Source organism: Giraffa tippelskirchi, chromosome 13 (genome assembly GCF_054371585.1).
Source record: "Giraffa tippelskirchi isolate mGirTip1 chromosome 13, T2T-mGirTip1v1.2.pri, whole genome shotgun sequence".
Lineage (NCBI taxonomy): Eukaryota > Metazoa > Chordata > Mammalia > Artiodactyla > Giraffidae > Giraffa > Giraffa tippelskirchi.
In genome coordinates this window covers 31,133,755-31,151,257 of record NC_137287.1, presented here as the reverse complement: position 1 = coordinate 31,151,257, position 17,503 = coordinate 31,133,755, and the positions used below count along the sequence as shown (strand labels likewise).

Here is a 17,503-nt window from a genome sequence, read left to right as displayed (position 1 = left end):
TGTTTTGTAAAATGTAAAGAGTTCCAGAGATCCGAGGTAGTAGGGATTGCACAAAAATATGAACATACTTAATGCCACTGAACCGTGCACTGAAATGCTTCAGGCAATCAATTTTATGTGTATTTTGCCATAATAAATTGGGTACCGGGTTAGAAGGAGAAAGATGACAAAAAGGGAAAAAGAGAAAACAGTGGCAGATTTCCAGAATTTTCATTTGAGGGGCTCTTGAAACCTCCACACACAAGATGGGGTGGGGGGGGGGACTCTTTGTTTCTGGGAAGACTTGGCACAGCTCCACCAGGCTTTCAAACTCGACCAACTCTGGACTCAAGTGGGGAGCTAACTGAGAATGCAGATTCCTGGGCCCGGCCCTCAAGACAGTCTGATTCAGCAGGTCTGGGGGAGGGTCCCCAAACCAATTTTTAAGCTTTTGAGTGGTTCTATGAAGGTGGTCTGCACATGGTAATTTCAGAAACAGTGATGTGATGGATTTTGGCCTCAATTTTCTTCATCTGTAGATTAGTGGTTTGCCAGGGGTTAGGAGCAGGGGGACTGAGGGGGTGACTGCTAACGGGAATGGGGTTTCTTTCTGGGGTGATGGAAACTTTCTGGCATGAGTGCTGACGGTTGCACAGCTCTGTGAATATGCTAAAACCACTGAACTGTACACTTTAAAAGAGTGAACTTTATGATATGGGAACTCTATCTCAATAAAGCTGTTATTGAAAAAATGCAATAAGAGCCATCGCTAGAATTCAATGGGACAAAGATGGTAAAGAATCTCATCCAGTGCTGGTACAGAGTGAATCTTCCATACAAGCCTTCATTTCACACAGGCTCCTTAACTAGCTCCAGGTCCTTAACAAGGTCCAGAGATAAGGCTGGCATTTACCAAGCCAGGGACTACTGACCCAGTTCTTTAAAGTTGGAGGACCATGATGATACACGCAATGGGTATGTAACATCACGCTAAAAAGAGAAAACTTGTGGACAACATCCACAAGCATCAGAAGAGCACCGAGGGTGATGGAAATCACAAATCCCTCAGGGTCTAGTATGTTCTTTTTGATTTTTGGCCAAGTTGTTGAAGCTCGTAGTTCTGTCAAAGTAACTTCCTTCTGTTCTTTTTTATATTGTTGAAATGCCATTTCTGTGATCTATGTATTAGGGGACATTACCACCCAGAGATAACCAGACTTACTATTCCTAGAAAGACCTATTAATAGAATGCTCCTGCACATACACCATCCCCTGCAGAAGAGCAGTATTCAAGCACCATTTAGCACTTAGATGTAAATTTTAATAAGTTTTTTGGGGCTACAAGAATGAGTTACTTATTGATCAGAGTGCGATCTGAGTCTAAAGTCTAAAAATGGTCTAAAGCCTTGTCATCTTCCATTTGGAGGAATCAAAGTCACTTCAGCGTGATTTTTTTTTTCTTTTGGCCACGCAACATGTGGGATCTAGTTCCCTGACCAGGAATCAAACCTGAATCCCCTGTACTGGGAGCACAGAGTCTTAACCACTGGACCACAAGGGAAGGCCCCAATGACAGTTCATGTTTATCCCAGGATTACTCATAGAGCTTTATTTAACCTTAACGGTCTCTGGTTGTAGGTACTTGATGAGCCCCATTTTACAGATGGTGAAAACTGAGGCACAAGGAGGCTGATGAATTCAGGCAGCCTGACGCCTGGGCCCACTCTCTGAGCTGCTTACTGCATTGAATCAGCAACATACCTGAGTGCATCTGAGCAGCAGGAAGTACCAAAGGGAAAGGTCATGAAGAAAGCGCTGGAAGGCAGGGGAGTGGCCTGCACTCGTGATGAGCTGGGGGGTGGGTTGCAGCCTACCTGTTCCTCCATCAGGCTGCATTCTCTCCCTCTCTGATTCCAGCCCTAGCCTTGGGGCAGGGTTTCTCCAGGCAAATCTCAGCAGCAAGGGCAGGAGCCTCCCAAACCAAGCTCCCATTCCCACATTTTTCTGGGATAGTTGGTCATCCCCCTGTGATGAACACCAGAGGACTGGCTGATGTCCGATCTGGGAAAGCTCATGAACCATGCCTTATATTATGGAAAAGCCAAGAGCCTCCCTGACATGGAACCCAAGACTAGATGTGAAATTTCAGGACAACAGGGAGAGCTGGGCTGACTGCCTAGACTCTGGGGCAGAGTCACTTTAGTGGCTCTCCTTTAAAAAAAAAAAAAAAAGTATTTTTATTAATTTGAAAGTGAAAGTGGTAGTCGCTCGTGTCTAACTATGACCCCATGGACTACAGCCCACTAGGCTCCTCTGTCCATGGAATTCTCCAGGCAAGAATACTGGAGTGGGTTGCCATTTCCTTCTCCAGGGAATCTTCACAACCCAGGGATTGAACCTGTGCCCTCTGAAGTGGAAGCAAAGAGTCCTAAAACTGGACCACCAGGGAAGTCTTCGGCCACTGTTCTAATCCTCAAGAAGTCCCACCCAGGGTGGGGGGCCAAGGAAGGGAAGGGGCCCTGGAAGTTGTATGTACGTACTTGCATTGGCATTGGGGACAGGCACTGGCTGGGTGTAGTAGGCAGGTGGGTTCATCCCCTTCCCATCTGGGCCCGTCATGAGCCCCGTGCTCGGCCCAGGCGTGGGTGCTGGAGGTGTGGGGTAGTAACTGTTGACAGCCACCGTCTCTTCATAGGATGGGGGCGCAGTCGGCACCGCAGAGGGCCCCGCGGCTGCCTGGTAGGATCCTGGAACAGACATTTTACCTAAAGCAAAACCAGAAGACACCAGATCAGCAACTCCATGGACATCCTCCCGTTCAGTCTCTTCGTTTCCACCCTCGGTCTTTCATTTTCTTCCCGATAAACAGACGATCAGGAAATGACCAGTATCCAGCCTTGTTCAAAAGCCACAAAGGGAATGACCATCAGCCCTTCCAGGCCCAGGAAGACCACCTTAACAAGAGATTCCCTACATAAAGCTAAAAGGTAGAGCACTTCCCTGGTGGTCCAGGGGTTAAGACTCTGTGTTTCTCCTGCAGGGGGCACGGGTTTGATCCCTGGTCAAGGAACTAAGATCCCACATGCTGACCAAAAAAAAAAAAAGATTGCCTTGGGTATTGTACATCCCTTGCATTTTCATTTAAATAAATAAATAAAAGGTAGATAATAACAAGAGGAAAATCACCCAAAGCTAGAAATTTCCCATGTCAGGCTTTCCTGGTGGCTCAGTGGTAAAGAATCTGCCGGAAACAGGAAGATCGCACATGCCTGGGAGCAACAAAGCCCATGCACCACAACTATTGAGCCTGTGCTCTAGACTTTGCACGCTGCAACTACTGAGTCCATGTGCTATAACTCCTGAAGCCCGCAGGCCCCAGAGCCCATGCTCTGCAAAGAGAGAAGCCACCGCAATGAGAAGCCCGTGTACCTCGACTAGAAAGTAGCCCACTGCCCCCTCCCCATTGCCACAACTAGAGAAAATCCCGACCAGCAACACAGACAAAATTAAATAAATAAAATTATGAATAAAAAAAATAGAAAAACATCCCCAAGGCAAACACCAGCCAAATGTGAGCAGAAGCTTTTTCACACTTGAAACTATCAGCTAACCACAACCTTCGGAGAAGGCAATGGCACCCCACTCCAGTCCTCTTGCCTGGAAAATCCCATGGATGGAGGAGCCTGGTAGGCTGCAGTCCATGGGGTCGCTAGGAGTCGGACACGACTGAGCAACTTCACTTTCACTTTTCACTTTCATGCCTTAGAGAAGGAAATGGTAACCCACTCCAGTACTCTTGCCTGGAGAATCCCAGGGAGGGGGGAGCCTGGTGGGCGGCCGTCTCTGGGGTCGCACAGAGTCGGACACGACTGAAGCGACTTAGCAGCAGCAACCAAACCTATTTTTCACATCTAATGTTTTTTCTTTTCTTTCTTTCAATTAACCACTGCAACTTTTACTCAGTGTTTCAGGGGATGGAAAAAACAAAGGCCTTCAAAACCCAACTACAAACTATGGCAAAAGGAATACTGAGCAAAACAAGCCAGATGCCAAGAAATGCATACCATGTAACGCTAGATACCTGAAGTCCAGAAACAGACAAAAGGAACCTTGGAGCTAGAAGTCAAGAAAGTGATTAATTGGGGAAGGGGGTTAGTCATGTTCTCTTTCTTCATCTGGGGTGGTTACATAGGAATGTCCACTCTGTGAAAGCTAGAGTTGTACAATTATGTGCCCTTTTTTGTATATATGTTAGAGTTTTTTATTTTACTTCTTATCATGCATTCATTAATCTATTCTAGGGAGTATTTGTAGCTTTTAATATATCTGATTACAATTGATAACCTAAGTAATAGGAAAAATATTCTTTAATATGGTATGTTGTTGGTTGTTGTTTTAGTCACTAAGTCGTGTCCGACTCTTTTGCGACCCCATGGACTGTAGCTTCCCAGGCTCCTCGGTCCATAGGATTTCCCAAGCAAGAATACTGGAGTGGGTTGCCATTTCCTTCTCCAATATGTTATAGTTTTTTTAAAAAGTAAACACACAGGCACACACACACCAAGCAGTTCACATTTTGACAAACGAGAATCAGAGCACATATTTCCTTTTGTGAGGGCAAAGAAAAGCTTTTTTTTCCCCCGCAGAGCTGATGCCGGCCTAGAATTACATGGCCTGGACCCAGGGCGTGTTCCTGTCTGCGGTCCCATGCTCGGCCGCCCCCGGGACCGCTGGAGAAGGACACAGTGCCGTCCTTTGTCTAGTTCTGCTTTCCAGCGGGGCAGGGCTAAGGCTATGTTAGAAGATCCATTCAAACCTGTCTCAGGAGAAACGGGCCCCGAGCTCTGAGGGCGGTGAGCCACGGTCCGGGAGCTTGGCCGGCTTGTCGGTGCTTTTCAGCCCAGCCCGAAAGAGGAGATTTCTTTGGGGGAAGAGATGAAAGGGCTTTCAAAGTGGAAAGAGAGGCATGGGAAAATGAACGTGCAGAAAAATCAATCAATAAAGCCAGACAGGTCGGGGCTGGGTGCTAGAAAATTTTGAAAGTCCTATGGAGATGTTTGGACCTTATTCTATAAGCCTGGACTGCCCAAGGGAACTTTCTGGAATGAGGGAAATGGTCTCTATCTGGGCTGTCCATTATGGTCGCCAGCAACCACACAAGGCTGGCTGAACACTTGAAATGTGACCGAGGAACAGAATAACTAAATTATATTTAAGTGATCTAAATTTAAAATAGAATATGGTGGGGGGACGGTGGCATTCCCTGGTGGCTTGGTGGTAAAGAATCAGCCTGCCAACGCAGGACACGCAAGAGACTCGGATTCAATCACTGATCTGGAAGAGCCCCTGGAGGAGGAAATGGCAACCTACTCCAGTATTCTTGCCTGGAAAATCCCATGGACAGAGGACCCTTGTGGGCGACAGTCCATGGGGTCACAAAGAGTCATACATGACTTAGCATGCATGCTTTTTAAAGTTCACTTCACCTGTTACTTTTTACTTTTCACTTTTCAAAATGTGGTTGTGTTCATCACTCTCAGTCATGTCCGACTCTTTGCGACCCAATGGATTGTAGCCCGCCAGGCTCCTCTGTCCATGGAATTCTCCAAGCAAGAATACTGGAGTGGGTTACCATTTCCTTCTCCAGGGGACCTCCCCAACCCAGGGATTGTACCCAGATCTCCAACATTACAGGCGGATTCTTAAATGTGGCTACTAAACAATTTTGAATTGCCTACATGGCCCTCTTTCTGGTCCTATGGGACAGCAATGCTACAGAGCGGTGGGAGCCACGGCAGGTTCTAGAAGAAAGGCTCACCCCAGACAGGGCAGAGGAAGCAGAAGGTCTGTAAGGGAAACAAGAAGCACAGTTCAGAAGGCCCCTATGTGTGGGTAGTGCTGGGGGGGCCTACAGTATAGGAGGAGTTAACCAGATAATCACGATGGTGTGATCACTCACCTAGAGCCAGACATCCTGGAATGGGAAGTCAAGTGGGCCTTAGAAAGCATCACTACGAACAAAGCTAGTGGAGGTGATGGAATTCCAGTTGAGCTATTTCAAATCCTCAAAGGTGATGCTGTGAAAGTGCTGCACTCAATATGCCAGCAAATTTGGAAAACTCAGCAGTGGCCACAGGACTGGAAAAGGTCAGTTTTCGTTACAATCCCAAAGAAAGGCAATGCCAAAGAATGCTCAAACTACCGCACAGTTGCACTCATCTCACATGCTAGTCAAGTAATGCTCAAAATTCTCCAAGCCAGGCTTCAGCAATACGTGAACCGTGAACTTCCAGATGTTCAAGCTGGTTTTAGAAAAGGCAGAGGAACCAGAGATCAAATTGCCAATATCCGCTGGATCATTGAAAAAGCAAGAGAGTTCCAGAAAAACATCTATTTCTGCTTTATTGACTATGCCAAAGCCTTTGACTGTGTGGATCACAATAAACTGTGGAAAATTCTGAAAGAGATGGGAATACCAGATCATCTGATCAGTCTCTTGAGAAACCTGTATGCAGGTCAGGCAGCAACAGTTAGAACTGGACATGGAACAACAGACTGGTTCCAAATAGGAAAAGGAGTACGTCAAGGCTGTATAGGCTTGTCACCCTGTGGCTGTCACCCTGCTTATTTAACTTATATGCAGAGTACATCATGAGAAACGCTGGGCTGGAAGAAGCACAAGCTGGAATCAAGATTGCTGGGAGAAATATCAATAACCTCAGATATGCAGATGACACCACCCTTATGGCAGAAAGTGAAGAAGAACTAAAGACCCTCTTGATGGAAGTGAAAGAGGAGAGTGAAAAAGTTGGCTTAAAGCTCAACGTTCAGAAAACTAAGATCATGGCATCTGGTCCCATCACTTCATGGGAAATTGATGGGGAAACAGTGGAAACAGTGGCTGACTTTATTTTGGGGGGCTCCAAAATCACTGCTGATGGTGATTGCAGCCATGAAATTAAAAGACGCTTACTCCTTGGAAGGAAGGTTATGGCCAACCTAGATAATATATTTAAAAGCAGAGACGTTACTTTACCAACAAAAGTCCATCTAGTCAAGGCTATGGTTTTTCCAGTGGTCATGTATGGATGTGAGAGTTGGACGGTGAAGAAAGCTGAGCACTGCAGAATTGATGCTTTTGAACTGTGGTGTTGGAGAAGACTCTTGAGAGTCCTTTGGACTGCAAGGAGATCCAATCAATCCATCCTAAAGGAGATCAATCCTGGGTGTTCATTGGAAGGACTGATGTTGAAGCTGAAACTCCAATACTTTGGCCACCTCATGCGAAGAGTTGACTCATTGGAAAAGACCCTAATGCTGGGCAGGATTGGGGGCAGGAGGAGAAGGGGACGACAGAGGATGAGATGGTTGGATGGCATCACTGACTCGATGGACATGGGTTTGGGTAGACTCTGGGAGTTGGTGATGGACAGGGAGGCCTGGCGTGCTGCAATTCGTGGGGTCGCAAAGAGTCGGACACAACTGAGCGACTGAACTGAACTGAACTGAACCAGAAGGACCACAGGACATCTCTGTGAAAACAGGTTTAGGGTTTAAAACTGAGTCAGACTGTGAAAAGCGGTTAAAGTTCATAACTCTGTCAATTTCCTCTGCTACCCAGAAACAGAAGAAGTGGGAGGGAAAGATGGCCACAGACCTTAGCCCCGGATACCTCTCTACCAGGCTCACCTCCGAAGTCAGCTGTTGTCCCCTCCAGGCTGTCCCCCGCCAGCCTCACCCCGCAGCCCCCACCTGTGGACTGGGCTGGAGGAGACCCAGCCAGGAGGACACAGTTGCCTGGAGCTTCCAGGTAATTTACATCCGTGCTGACCGTCAAGGACTCACTGTCCCTTCCTGTCTCAGGAAAGGCAGCCCCGGAGCTGCTCTCGCCACTTTTTATGAAAAATGAGTCATATTTAAAACACCACAAGTGCAGAAAGCATCAAAGGGGTGGGGATGGGGGGGTCCAGAAAGCCTAAAACAGCACAGTCGGCCACGGTTGCAAGCAGAGTGCTTTGCGAGGGGAAGGGGCTTCCCTGATGGCTCAAACGGTAAAGAATCTGTCTGTGATGCAGGAGATCTGGGTTCAATCCCTGGGTCAGGAAGATCCCCTGGAGAAGGAGATGGCAACCCACTCCAGTATTCTTGCCTGGAAAATTCCATGGACAGCGAAGCCCGGTGGGTTACAGCCTGTGGGGTAGCAAAGAGTTGGACATGACTGAGAGATTGCCTCTCTCTCCTCTGAAAGGGAAGAAACTCGGCCTGGAATTGTGAACTATGCTATGCTGTTGAGGGAGAACATGCAGGAGTTAGGAAGCTGGGGGCAGGCAGGGTTCTTTCCAAGACATCTCAAGGAAGGAAGGCCCTGGGTTTCTGTCCTGGAAATGAACATCCACCCAGCCTTGCCCTCATTTTATTACACATCGTCAGCTTCCTTGTAGTCACATCCTATTTTCTGGAACTTTAGGACACTGTCTCTCGGGAACGTGACTTTTGGATCAAACAGCCACATAAACATGCTCATAATTCTGAAAAGAACAAGAGACAACAGCCTAGAATGGGTTGTGTGTGTGTGTGTGTTTTTAAGAAAAAACATAACCAGCTGCTTCAAAAGCTTTCTAAATAAATTCCACAGCCTGCTTTCTTCCCCAAGGCCCCAGGCCAGGAAATGCCACTTCAGTGAGTCCCCATTTTTTTTTTGCCCCCCTCTCTCCATCCCTCATTTCTTTTTAATTTGATTTCCCCCAAGATCAGGAGGCCCACCGAGCCACCCACTTAACCACCCTTCCAGAATGGGTGGTTGTTCAACTGGCCTCCAACCGCTCCTCCTCTCCCCGACAATGTGAAACACTTAAGGGCAGATGGACATTGGGACACAGACATACACATGGGGAGACATGCAGACACCCTCCACTGTCACCAGAGAACACTTGATCGCTCCAGAGCACAATTCCATCGAAGACATGGTGGGACAAACCGGAAACCACAGGAAAACATCTCTTAAGTTTAACAAAATAGCAAAGCCACAGTTCTGCCACAAGAAAAGCACAGCCTTTAAAATCCTTTGGTTGCCCCCTGGGTGGCTAGGGTACAGGCCTCTGCAGAACTCAGGTTGCCATAGTTACGGGGAGCTTTGTAGAGGGAATAAAGGAACAAACAAGGGGGTCTCCCTCCTCCCTCCCCAGTTGCTTAACTTTGTTATTAAGCCCCTGAGAGTGGCTTTTCTCGACTGTCCATTTAAAAGGACACATTGAAGGGGACTCTCCACCCACCTTCCACCTGCCCCCACAGGAATCAGGGAAATGTTAAGGGCTGGAGATTTCTGTTCGCACCATCTCAGAATGACTCTTTTATTTAGCTCATTCCAAATCCAGAGAGAGGCATTTCAAACTCATTTTTTAAACATGGAAAATGTGACTGGGCCTGGCCTCCCGGGCACGCGACCCATGTAGTCCCACGGGACCCCACAGGCACAAGGGCCTGCCAAGCTCAGTTGAAAGCGGCCGCCATCCTGAAATTCCAAATACTTCTTGAACCAGGGGCCCTGCCTTTCCATGCTGCACTGGGGCTGAATGTTATATAGCTGAGTGTGACCACTGGTTATAAAAGGGAGGCATTTCTGAGGCACGAAGAGATGCATTCCTGGTCCAAGAAGAACCAGGCTTGACCTTGGAAATTGGCCCGTGACCAGCTGCACCAACCTGGCCCCCATTTTCTCATCCACAAATATGCCTATTGGAAGTCTGGGGTCCCTAACTGAAAACATCCCTTGTTCCAAATCTCAGTGATTTGCTGGGTGGGTGAAAGTTACTCTCGTCAATGGTCAGGGAGGGTTATACCGCTATTTATTCCTGGGCCTATAGAAATGAGTCTGGGAGCAGCTCATTCATCAAACCCAGTTCAGAGCAGGACTTCCCAATCTTGCTTTCATTACAGCTGCCTCCCCTCTTTTCCTCTCCCCAGTTCCCAAGGAAAAGAAATAAAATTATATTCAAATTCATGAATTTGAATTCTACCTAACAAGAAATTAAATACTGAGAAATAAAGATTTGGATGGGCAGGGTTGAGTTTTGGAGGGCCACACATCACTGTGATATCTAAGACTTTTTACCCTCCTCCCCTCCCCTAAGAACAGATTTTCCCCACAGGTCCTCACTGAGAACCCACTATTTGGGAAGAGGTATTAATATTTGATTATCCCCAATCATCCACACTTATTCATTGAGTCCTTCTGATATGTGACCCCTCTTTTCTTGGTGTCATAAATGGAATTGTCCAAACTCATTCCTTTTACCGACCAAGTCCTAGGATCCTTGACATCTGCGTGTTCTTTTCCAGGCAGGCCCAGCCCTCTCACAACTTCAATCTCATGAGCCACGAAGAAGGGAGGTAGATGGGGTGAGGGGGATCAGCCTGGCGGACACTCCCTTCTGCTATACTGGGGCCAAGCAGGGCCGGGCTGGCTGGCGTCTGCTTCCTCCTATGCTGGCCACTCCTCTGGGTCTTGAATCTGCTGGGTCCTCACTCCAGGAAGAAGCTAAAGGGTGCTCAGGGGTTGCAGATAAGCAGGCTTATTTTGGCATCTTTGAATCCAGAGGTCCTACCTGACTGAGCGGAATCTACTACTCATATCCCAACCACTACCCCAAACCCCACCCCAGATTCACAACCTTAAATGTAAATGGATTAAATGCACCAACCAAAAGACACAGACTGGCGGGATGGATACAAAAACAAGACCCATATATATGCTGTCTACAAGAGACCCACTGCAGACTTAGGGACACTTACAGGTGGAAAGTAACAGGATGGGAGAAGGTATTCCATGCAAATGGAAGTCAAAAGAAAGTTGGACTAGCAATACTCATTATCAGACAAAATAAACTTTAATACAAATGAAAAAACTGGGCACCCAGAGAGGTTGAGCACTTTGTCCAAAGTCACACAGATGAAATGGCAGGGTTGGGGTTAGAACCCATGCCCCTCGGACTCTGGAGCTCTTTAGAACTCACCAAAATACCCCCCAGGCTGGGAGATCCAGACACAATCAGCAACTCATTTCACACAATTTACCCCCTAAAGAAATGTGAAAGGAAAATCAATTGAACCCGAGGTGACAGGTCACCTCTTTTTTTCTCTACCTCCCTAACACTTCTGAAGATTAATTTACAGACTTTCACACCACACACCCAAGTTCAGTTCAGTTCAGTCGCTCAGTCGTGTCTGACTCTTTGCGACCCCACAAATTGCAGCACACCAGGCCTCTCTGTCCATCACCAACTCCCAGAGTCTACCCAAACCCATGTCCATCGAGTCAGTGATGCCATCCAACCATCTCATCCTCTGTCGCCCCCTTCTCCTCCTGCCCCCAATCCTACCCAGCATTAGGGTCTTTTCCAATGAGTCAACTCTTCGCATGAGGTGGCCAAAGTATTGGAGTTTCAGCTTCAACATCAGTCCTTCCAATGAACACCCAGGATTGATCTCCTTTAGGATGGATTGATTGGATCTCCTTGCAGTCCAAGGGACTCACCGTCCAGCTCTCACATCCATACATGACCACTGGAAAAACCATAGCCTTGACTAGACGGAATTTTGTTGGCAAAGTTATGTCTCTGCTTTTAAATATGCTATCTAGGTTGGCCATAACTTTCCTTCCAAGGAGTAAGCGTCTTTTAATTTCATGGCTGCAATCACCATCAGCAGTGATTTTGGAGCCCAAGACAAAATTCTAAACAACACCTGCTCATTTACGGACTCCAGGGCTTCCCAGGTGGCACAGTTGGTAAAGAATCCACCTGTCAATGCAGGAGACGCTGGAGACATGGGTTTGATTTCTGAGATGCAGGAGACGCTGGAGACATGGGTTTGATTTCTGAGTAGGAAAGATCTCATGGAGGAGGAAATGGCAATCCACTCCAGTATTCTTGCCTGGAAAAGCCCCTGGACAGAAGAGCCTGGCGGGCTACAGTCCATAATGTCGCAAAGAGTTGGACATGACTTAAGTGACTGAACAACAGCAACAACAAATTAAGGATTCCCAACTAATTTTGTCACTGAGGACTTTCAATTCAAAATGATCTGCTTCTTTAATGACGATCAGGGGTCCAGGAGTCACTGATCAACCTACGGTAGATATCCACACAGCAATTCCTGCTCTTTTGGGGGGAGGCAAGCAATGGGGATTCCCTGGTAGCTCGGCTGGTAAAGAATCCGCCTGCAATGCAGGAGACCTGGATTCAATCCCTGGGTTGGGAAGATCCCCTGGAGAAGGGAACGGCTACCCACTCCAGTATTCTGGAGTGGAGAATTCCATGGACTGTATAGTTTGTGGAGTTGCAAACAGTCAGACGTGACTGAGCGACTTTCACTTTCGGGCTTCCCTGGTGGCTCAGCGGTTAAGAATCTGCCTGCAATGCAGGAGACACAGGTTCAATCCTTGGGTCAGGAAAATCCTGTGGAGGAGGGAATGGAAATCCACTCCAGCATTTTTGCCTGGACAGTCCCATGGACAGAGGAGCCTGGCGGGCTATGACTCATAGGGTCGCAAAGAGTCGGACACGACTTAAGAGACTTAGAGCAGCAGCAATGAAGCGGTGATCTCAGAATTTCTGAGACGCCATATCTGTTTAATTTTTTATTTTATTTTTTGGTCGTGCCATGCAGCATGTGGGATCTTGGTTACCCGGCCCGGGGTCAAACCCACACCACTTGAAGTGAGAGCACGGTGTCTTAACCACTGGGCTGCCAGGGAAGTCCTGTGAGATTCCATGTCTGTTTAAAAAAACCGCGTGGAGCTGAGATACTTCTACCACCTGCTGCAGCTCCCAGGGAAGAAAAAGCAAACGCCACGCCAACTGAGGCTCAGATTGGGATTTTTAATATCCCTCTGTTGAAAGACAGGAGGAAAAAGCCCTCAAAATCCTGGAAAGAAGCCATGCCGACGGACACAGCCATCTTCTCTCCTTGAGCTGAGATTAATGAACTGATCCTGAAACCTCAAGGCAAAAGAAAAAAACTCCAAGTCACTTTCAGCACCAGATTTGTTCCTAAAAATACTTGGCCTAAACAGTCTTAGAATTCCCCGAAACACCCTGGTGGAGCTCACTCAAGCTCTGGGAGTCAACTTACTCTGTCTGTGACTACACGGGTGTTCAGTGAAGGGTGTGGGGGCCCAGCCTGGCAGTGTTTGCCTGGAATCCTAAATTCGGAAGCTGGGGCTTGACTTCTAGGAAGCCTAGAGATGGTCGGCTGACCAGCTCGGTCACTGATATGGCGATTCCAAAACATCGCTGGGATGAACCTCAAAAACATGACTTGGAGAGAAGTCAGACTTGAAATCATTGTATGACTCCATCCATTTATACAAAATGTCCAGGATAGGTAAATCCAGAGAGAAAACCAACTAGTGGTGCAGGGGTTAGGGGTGAGGGTGCTGGGAGGAAACTAGTACAGGGTTTATTTTCAGGGTGATGAAAATGTTCTGGAACTGGGATGGTTGCACAACGCTGTGAATGGACTGCATGTCGCTGAACTGTACACTTTCAGGTGGTGAATTTTAATGTTTGCTGAACGTGAGGGATGACAACTTTAAAAAAAAAGAAGAAAAGGCAGTGCTAGCAGAATTTCCTGGCGGTCCGGTGGTTAGAATGTGGTGCTTCCAATGCAGGGAGCATGGGTTCCATCCCTGATCAGAGGACTAAGATCCCACAAGCCATGAAGCAAAAATTTAAAAAAAAAAAGAAAAAAGGCAGTGCTAGAAATCTCTACAGTCTCCCTATTACAAGCCAAAGCCTGTAATTTAAGCTCCAATCCACTGGCCTTAGTTCAGCCATCCAGTGGCTCGTTTACTTAAAAGAGACCACTGGGTCTTTCAGATAGCTGCCAATGTGCCTCCCAGTTAAGGTGACCAAAGGTCCTGGGTCGCCCAGGACGGAGGCGTTCTCAGGACAGGCTGAACCGCTACTCCACACCCTGCCTCTCATTTCACCTCTCACCACAGATGCAAATCTTTGTTGCAGCCTTGCTTGGATGGCCCCAAACAAGCCCAGAGCATGCTCTTTCCTCTTTGCCCCCTCCCACCCTGCCACCGGTTTCCTTCCTTCCCCACAGGTCTTCAAATTCCTCTCACCCATCATATCCTTGCTTGGCTGTCACTTCCTCCAAGAGGTGATCTCTGGCCTTCCCAGGGGAGAACTAATTCCTCCCAAACCTCTCTACATGTTGCAGAAATCAGTGGTGCATGGTCTGAAGCCAGATGGCCTGTGGTCGGTCGCCTTTGAGTTCCCTGGAGCATGACTTTGGTGCCTCAGTTTTCCCATCTGTGAAATGGGCACACTCACAGCTTCTTCCTCATGAGGCTCTTGGGAGGATTAAATGAATCTACTTGTGACAAGGACCCAGGGCAACAAGAGACATGCATGCCCTTAGCAAGTGCTAGCTGTCATTACACATATTTCTCTGCTCTACTTGTCACAGAGATTGAAATTTATTAACATCTGCATCCCCAGCACTCAGAACCAAGTTCAAAACATGACGGGTGCTTCATAGGGTGACCCACTGTCCCAGCTCACCCAGGATGGAGCAGTTTCCCCAGATACAAGAGTTTTGATACTTAAACTGGGAAAGTCCCAGGCAAACCAGAACAAGTTGGTCGCCCCGATATTCCCATATATATTTGGAGATGATACCTATGCATAAGAAGGACACCAAAATCATCTTGGATGGCATCCAGATTTGGAAGTAAACATAAATGGGAGGAACTTAACCTTAAGATTTTCAACTTAGAATCTAACCAAAATAAAGCTTTTTAACTAGAAAGACATTAAAAGACTCTGATGCTGGAAGAGAGTGAAGGCAAAAGAAGGGGGCGGCAGAGGAGATGTTTAGATAGCATCATTGACTCAACGGACATGCATTTGCCCAAACTCCGAGAGATAGTGAAGGACAGGGGAGCCTGGTGGGCTGCAGTCCATGGGGTTGCAAAGAGTCAGACACGACTTAGAGACTGAACAACAACAGATAGGAAGATGTTACTAACAACAGACCTCAGTAACAGATGCCCTTGCAGTTCAGTTCAAGGTAGCTTGAGGATCTGGCCAAAGCATCAGCAAATATGCTCCAGAACTGGAATCGCTTAATTGGTCTGGAATCCTTTGTTTCCTCCAGAGTTCTTTGGAGAGAGTGATGTTTCTTCTCAATAGGGCACCCTGGGATGTCAAGGCGCAAGATCAAGATGTGGGCAGAAAGAACTTGAAAAGGGAAGCGTACAAACACCCACAAGATAAAAACAGAAAAAAAAAAACCCACATCCTCCAAACTTTAAGATTAGTTGCTTTTTTTTCTTCAATGTAAGGTTCATCTGGGGGCTCTGGTGAAGGGGTGCACATGGATTCTGCCAACAACCACTCCCAGTTCTGGTTGGGATTTCAGAAGAGAGTGAGGAGGGGATGCTTCCCTCGTCTCCACCATCCATCCAAGATCTGGACTCTGAGCAGGCACCTCGCTGCCACCAGCCCAAACTCAGTAATACCTGTCACTCCATATTCATCACCTGCTCCTTGGTGTGGCTCCAAAGCCACTTAATCTACCCAGATGGTGTGTCATGCATTCTCCAGAAATGGCAGTCTTTTTTCATGGGTGTCAAGAAAATTTAGAGACTCTAACGACCTTCTACCCTGAGACACCATAAACGTCAGCAACTGCTACTGACATACGTGGACAGGAAGAGGGGGGACAGAGTTCACACTGCTGCAGGCATCTCCACCCTCAGTGCTTGTTTAAAACCAGCAAGGATGAGAGGGGGAAGCTTGGCAGAAACTAGGGGCTTTAAGGAGGCTTGGGTGATTTTTTTCCTTCCCAATTCCAATCCTTTCTGGTGAAACGACCGACAGGCAAGCAGGGTCCAAAAACAAAGAGGAAGGAGGACAGAGAGGTAATGCCTGATGCTGAGTAAATTCTCCCTGGTCAATTGCACAAGACACGCAGGCTTGATCACTGACTCTGATCAGGAGCTGACCTGGTGGCGAAGCGCAGCCACTGAGCTCAGAGATGTGAGAGGTGGGATGTCTCTGCCTGGTACCTGATACCATCGCCTGTGGGGTTTTCAGAAACACCTGCGTGGGTCCTGTTATTTACAAGCGTGGCCGGGCACCATCCATCTCTAAGAGGTCAGAGGGAATGATGTGGACGACAACCTGCATACCCAACAATGATTTGGGGAAAAGAGAAGACATGGAAGAATGTGAGCAGGTGCGGCACATAGCGGGGAACAGAAAGGGCCCAAAGAAAGTTAAGACCATAGGTTTTTTTTTTTTTTTTTTTGATGATAGGATTTTTAAGACAAGTTGAATATTTAAGAGCAAAAACCAGGGCTTCCCTGGTGGCTCAGTGGTAAAGAATTCACCTACCAAATGCAGGAGACATGGGTTTGATCCCTGGTCCGGGAAGATCTCTGTGTGGAACAACTAAACCCATGTGCCCCAACTACTGAGCCTGTGTCTAGAACCCGTGCTCTGCAACAGGAGAGGCCACCGCAGTGAGAAGCCTGCACATCGCAACTAGAGTAGCCCCCGCTCCCCACAACTAGAGAAAAGCCCAAGTAGCAAACGAAGACCCAGCACAGCCAAAAATAAATAAATAAATAAATAAAGCAGAGTACAACCTCGGTTCAAAATCCAGCTCTTGCCACTTCTAGGCTGTGTGAACGTGTTTCATTTCTCCATGCCTCGGTCTCTTCATCAGGAAAATGGAATTATAATCGGACCCCCACCATCACAGGGTTGTAAGTAGATGTGCTCAAAACACTGGGCACTTGTGTCACTACAAAGCATTAGATGTAACTACTTACAGGGAAGCAGAATCAAGTCCGGGATGGGGGGGGGGGTCGCTTGCTCGCAGTGACACAGACGAGCAGAAGGCAGGAAGATCCCAGCACAGAGCCCTCCACACCACGCTCGCCCCTTCTCAGGCCACTACCTTCATGCCTTTACTTGTTTGTCCAAACAGTATTCTGGCCTGGAGAATCCCATGCACAGAGAAGCCTGGCCAGCTACAGTTCATGGGGTCCCAGAGTTGGACACAACTGAGCAACTCACACTTTCACTTTCAATTCCCAGCACATGTGGTTCTTTTTTTTTTTTTAATACTTATTTTTATCTTTTAAAGATTTTTTTAAATGTGGACTTTTTTTTTAAGTTTTTATTTACTTTGATACAATATGTTGTTCAGTCAACTTAAGTCTTTGCAACCCCATGGACTGCAGCACGCCAGGCTTCCCTGACCTTCACCATCTCCCAGAGCTTACTCAAACTCACGTCCATTAAGTTGGGGATGCTATCCAATATAGTTTCTGTTTTATATTTTGGGTTTTGGCCTGGAGGCAGGTGGGATCTTAGATCCCCATCCAGGGATCAAACCTGCAGCCCCTGAACTGAAAGACGAAGTCTTAACCACAGGACCGTCAGGGAAGTTCCAGAACACGTTGCCTTAAATGGCAAAAGGGACTTTGCAGCTATGATGAGGT

At 47.4% G+C, this 17,503-nt stretch overlaps 1 protein-coding gene across 13 annotated transcripts in view; it reads right to left on the bottom strand.

Annotated features, from left to right (window-relative positions):
- Positions 1–17,503, bottom strand: part of LITAF (lipopolysaccharide induced TNF factor) — a 108,691-nt gene that overhangs the window by 6,164 nt on the left and 85,024 nt on the right. For 9 of the 13 annotated variants that reach the window (XM_081560388.1, XM_081560390.1, XM_081560387.1 and 6 more), the window contains one exon: positions 2,520–2,744. In XM_081560388.1, the coding sequence (XP_081416514.1) occupies positions 2,520–2,739 (220 nt within the window). In that variant the 5' untranslated portion in view covers positions 2,740–2,744. Of the gene's footprint in view, positions 1–2,519; positions 2,745–8,864; positions 9,080–15,026; positions 15,199–17,503 lie in introns of those variants that run through there. The other 4 variants (XM_081560391.1, XM_081560380.1, XM_081560382.1 and 1 more) reach the window with 3 other exon arrangements.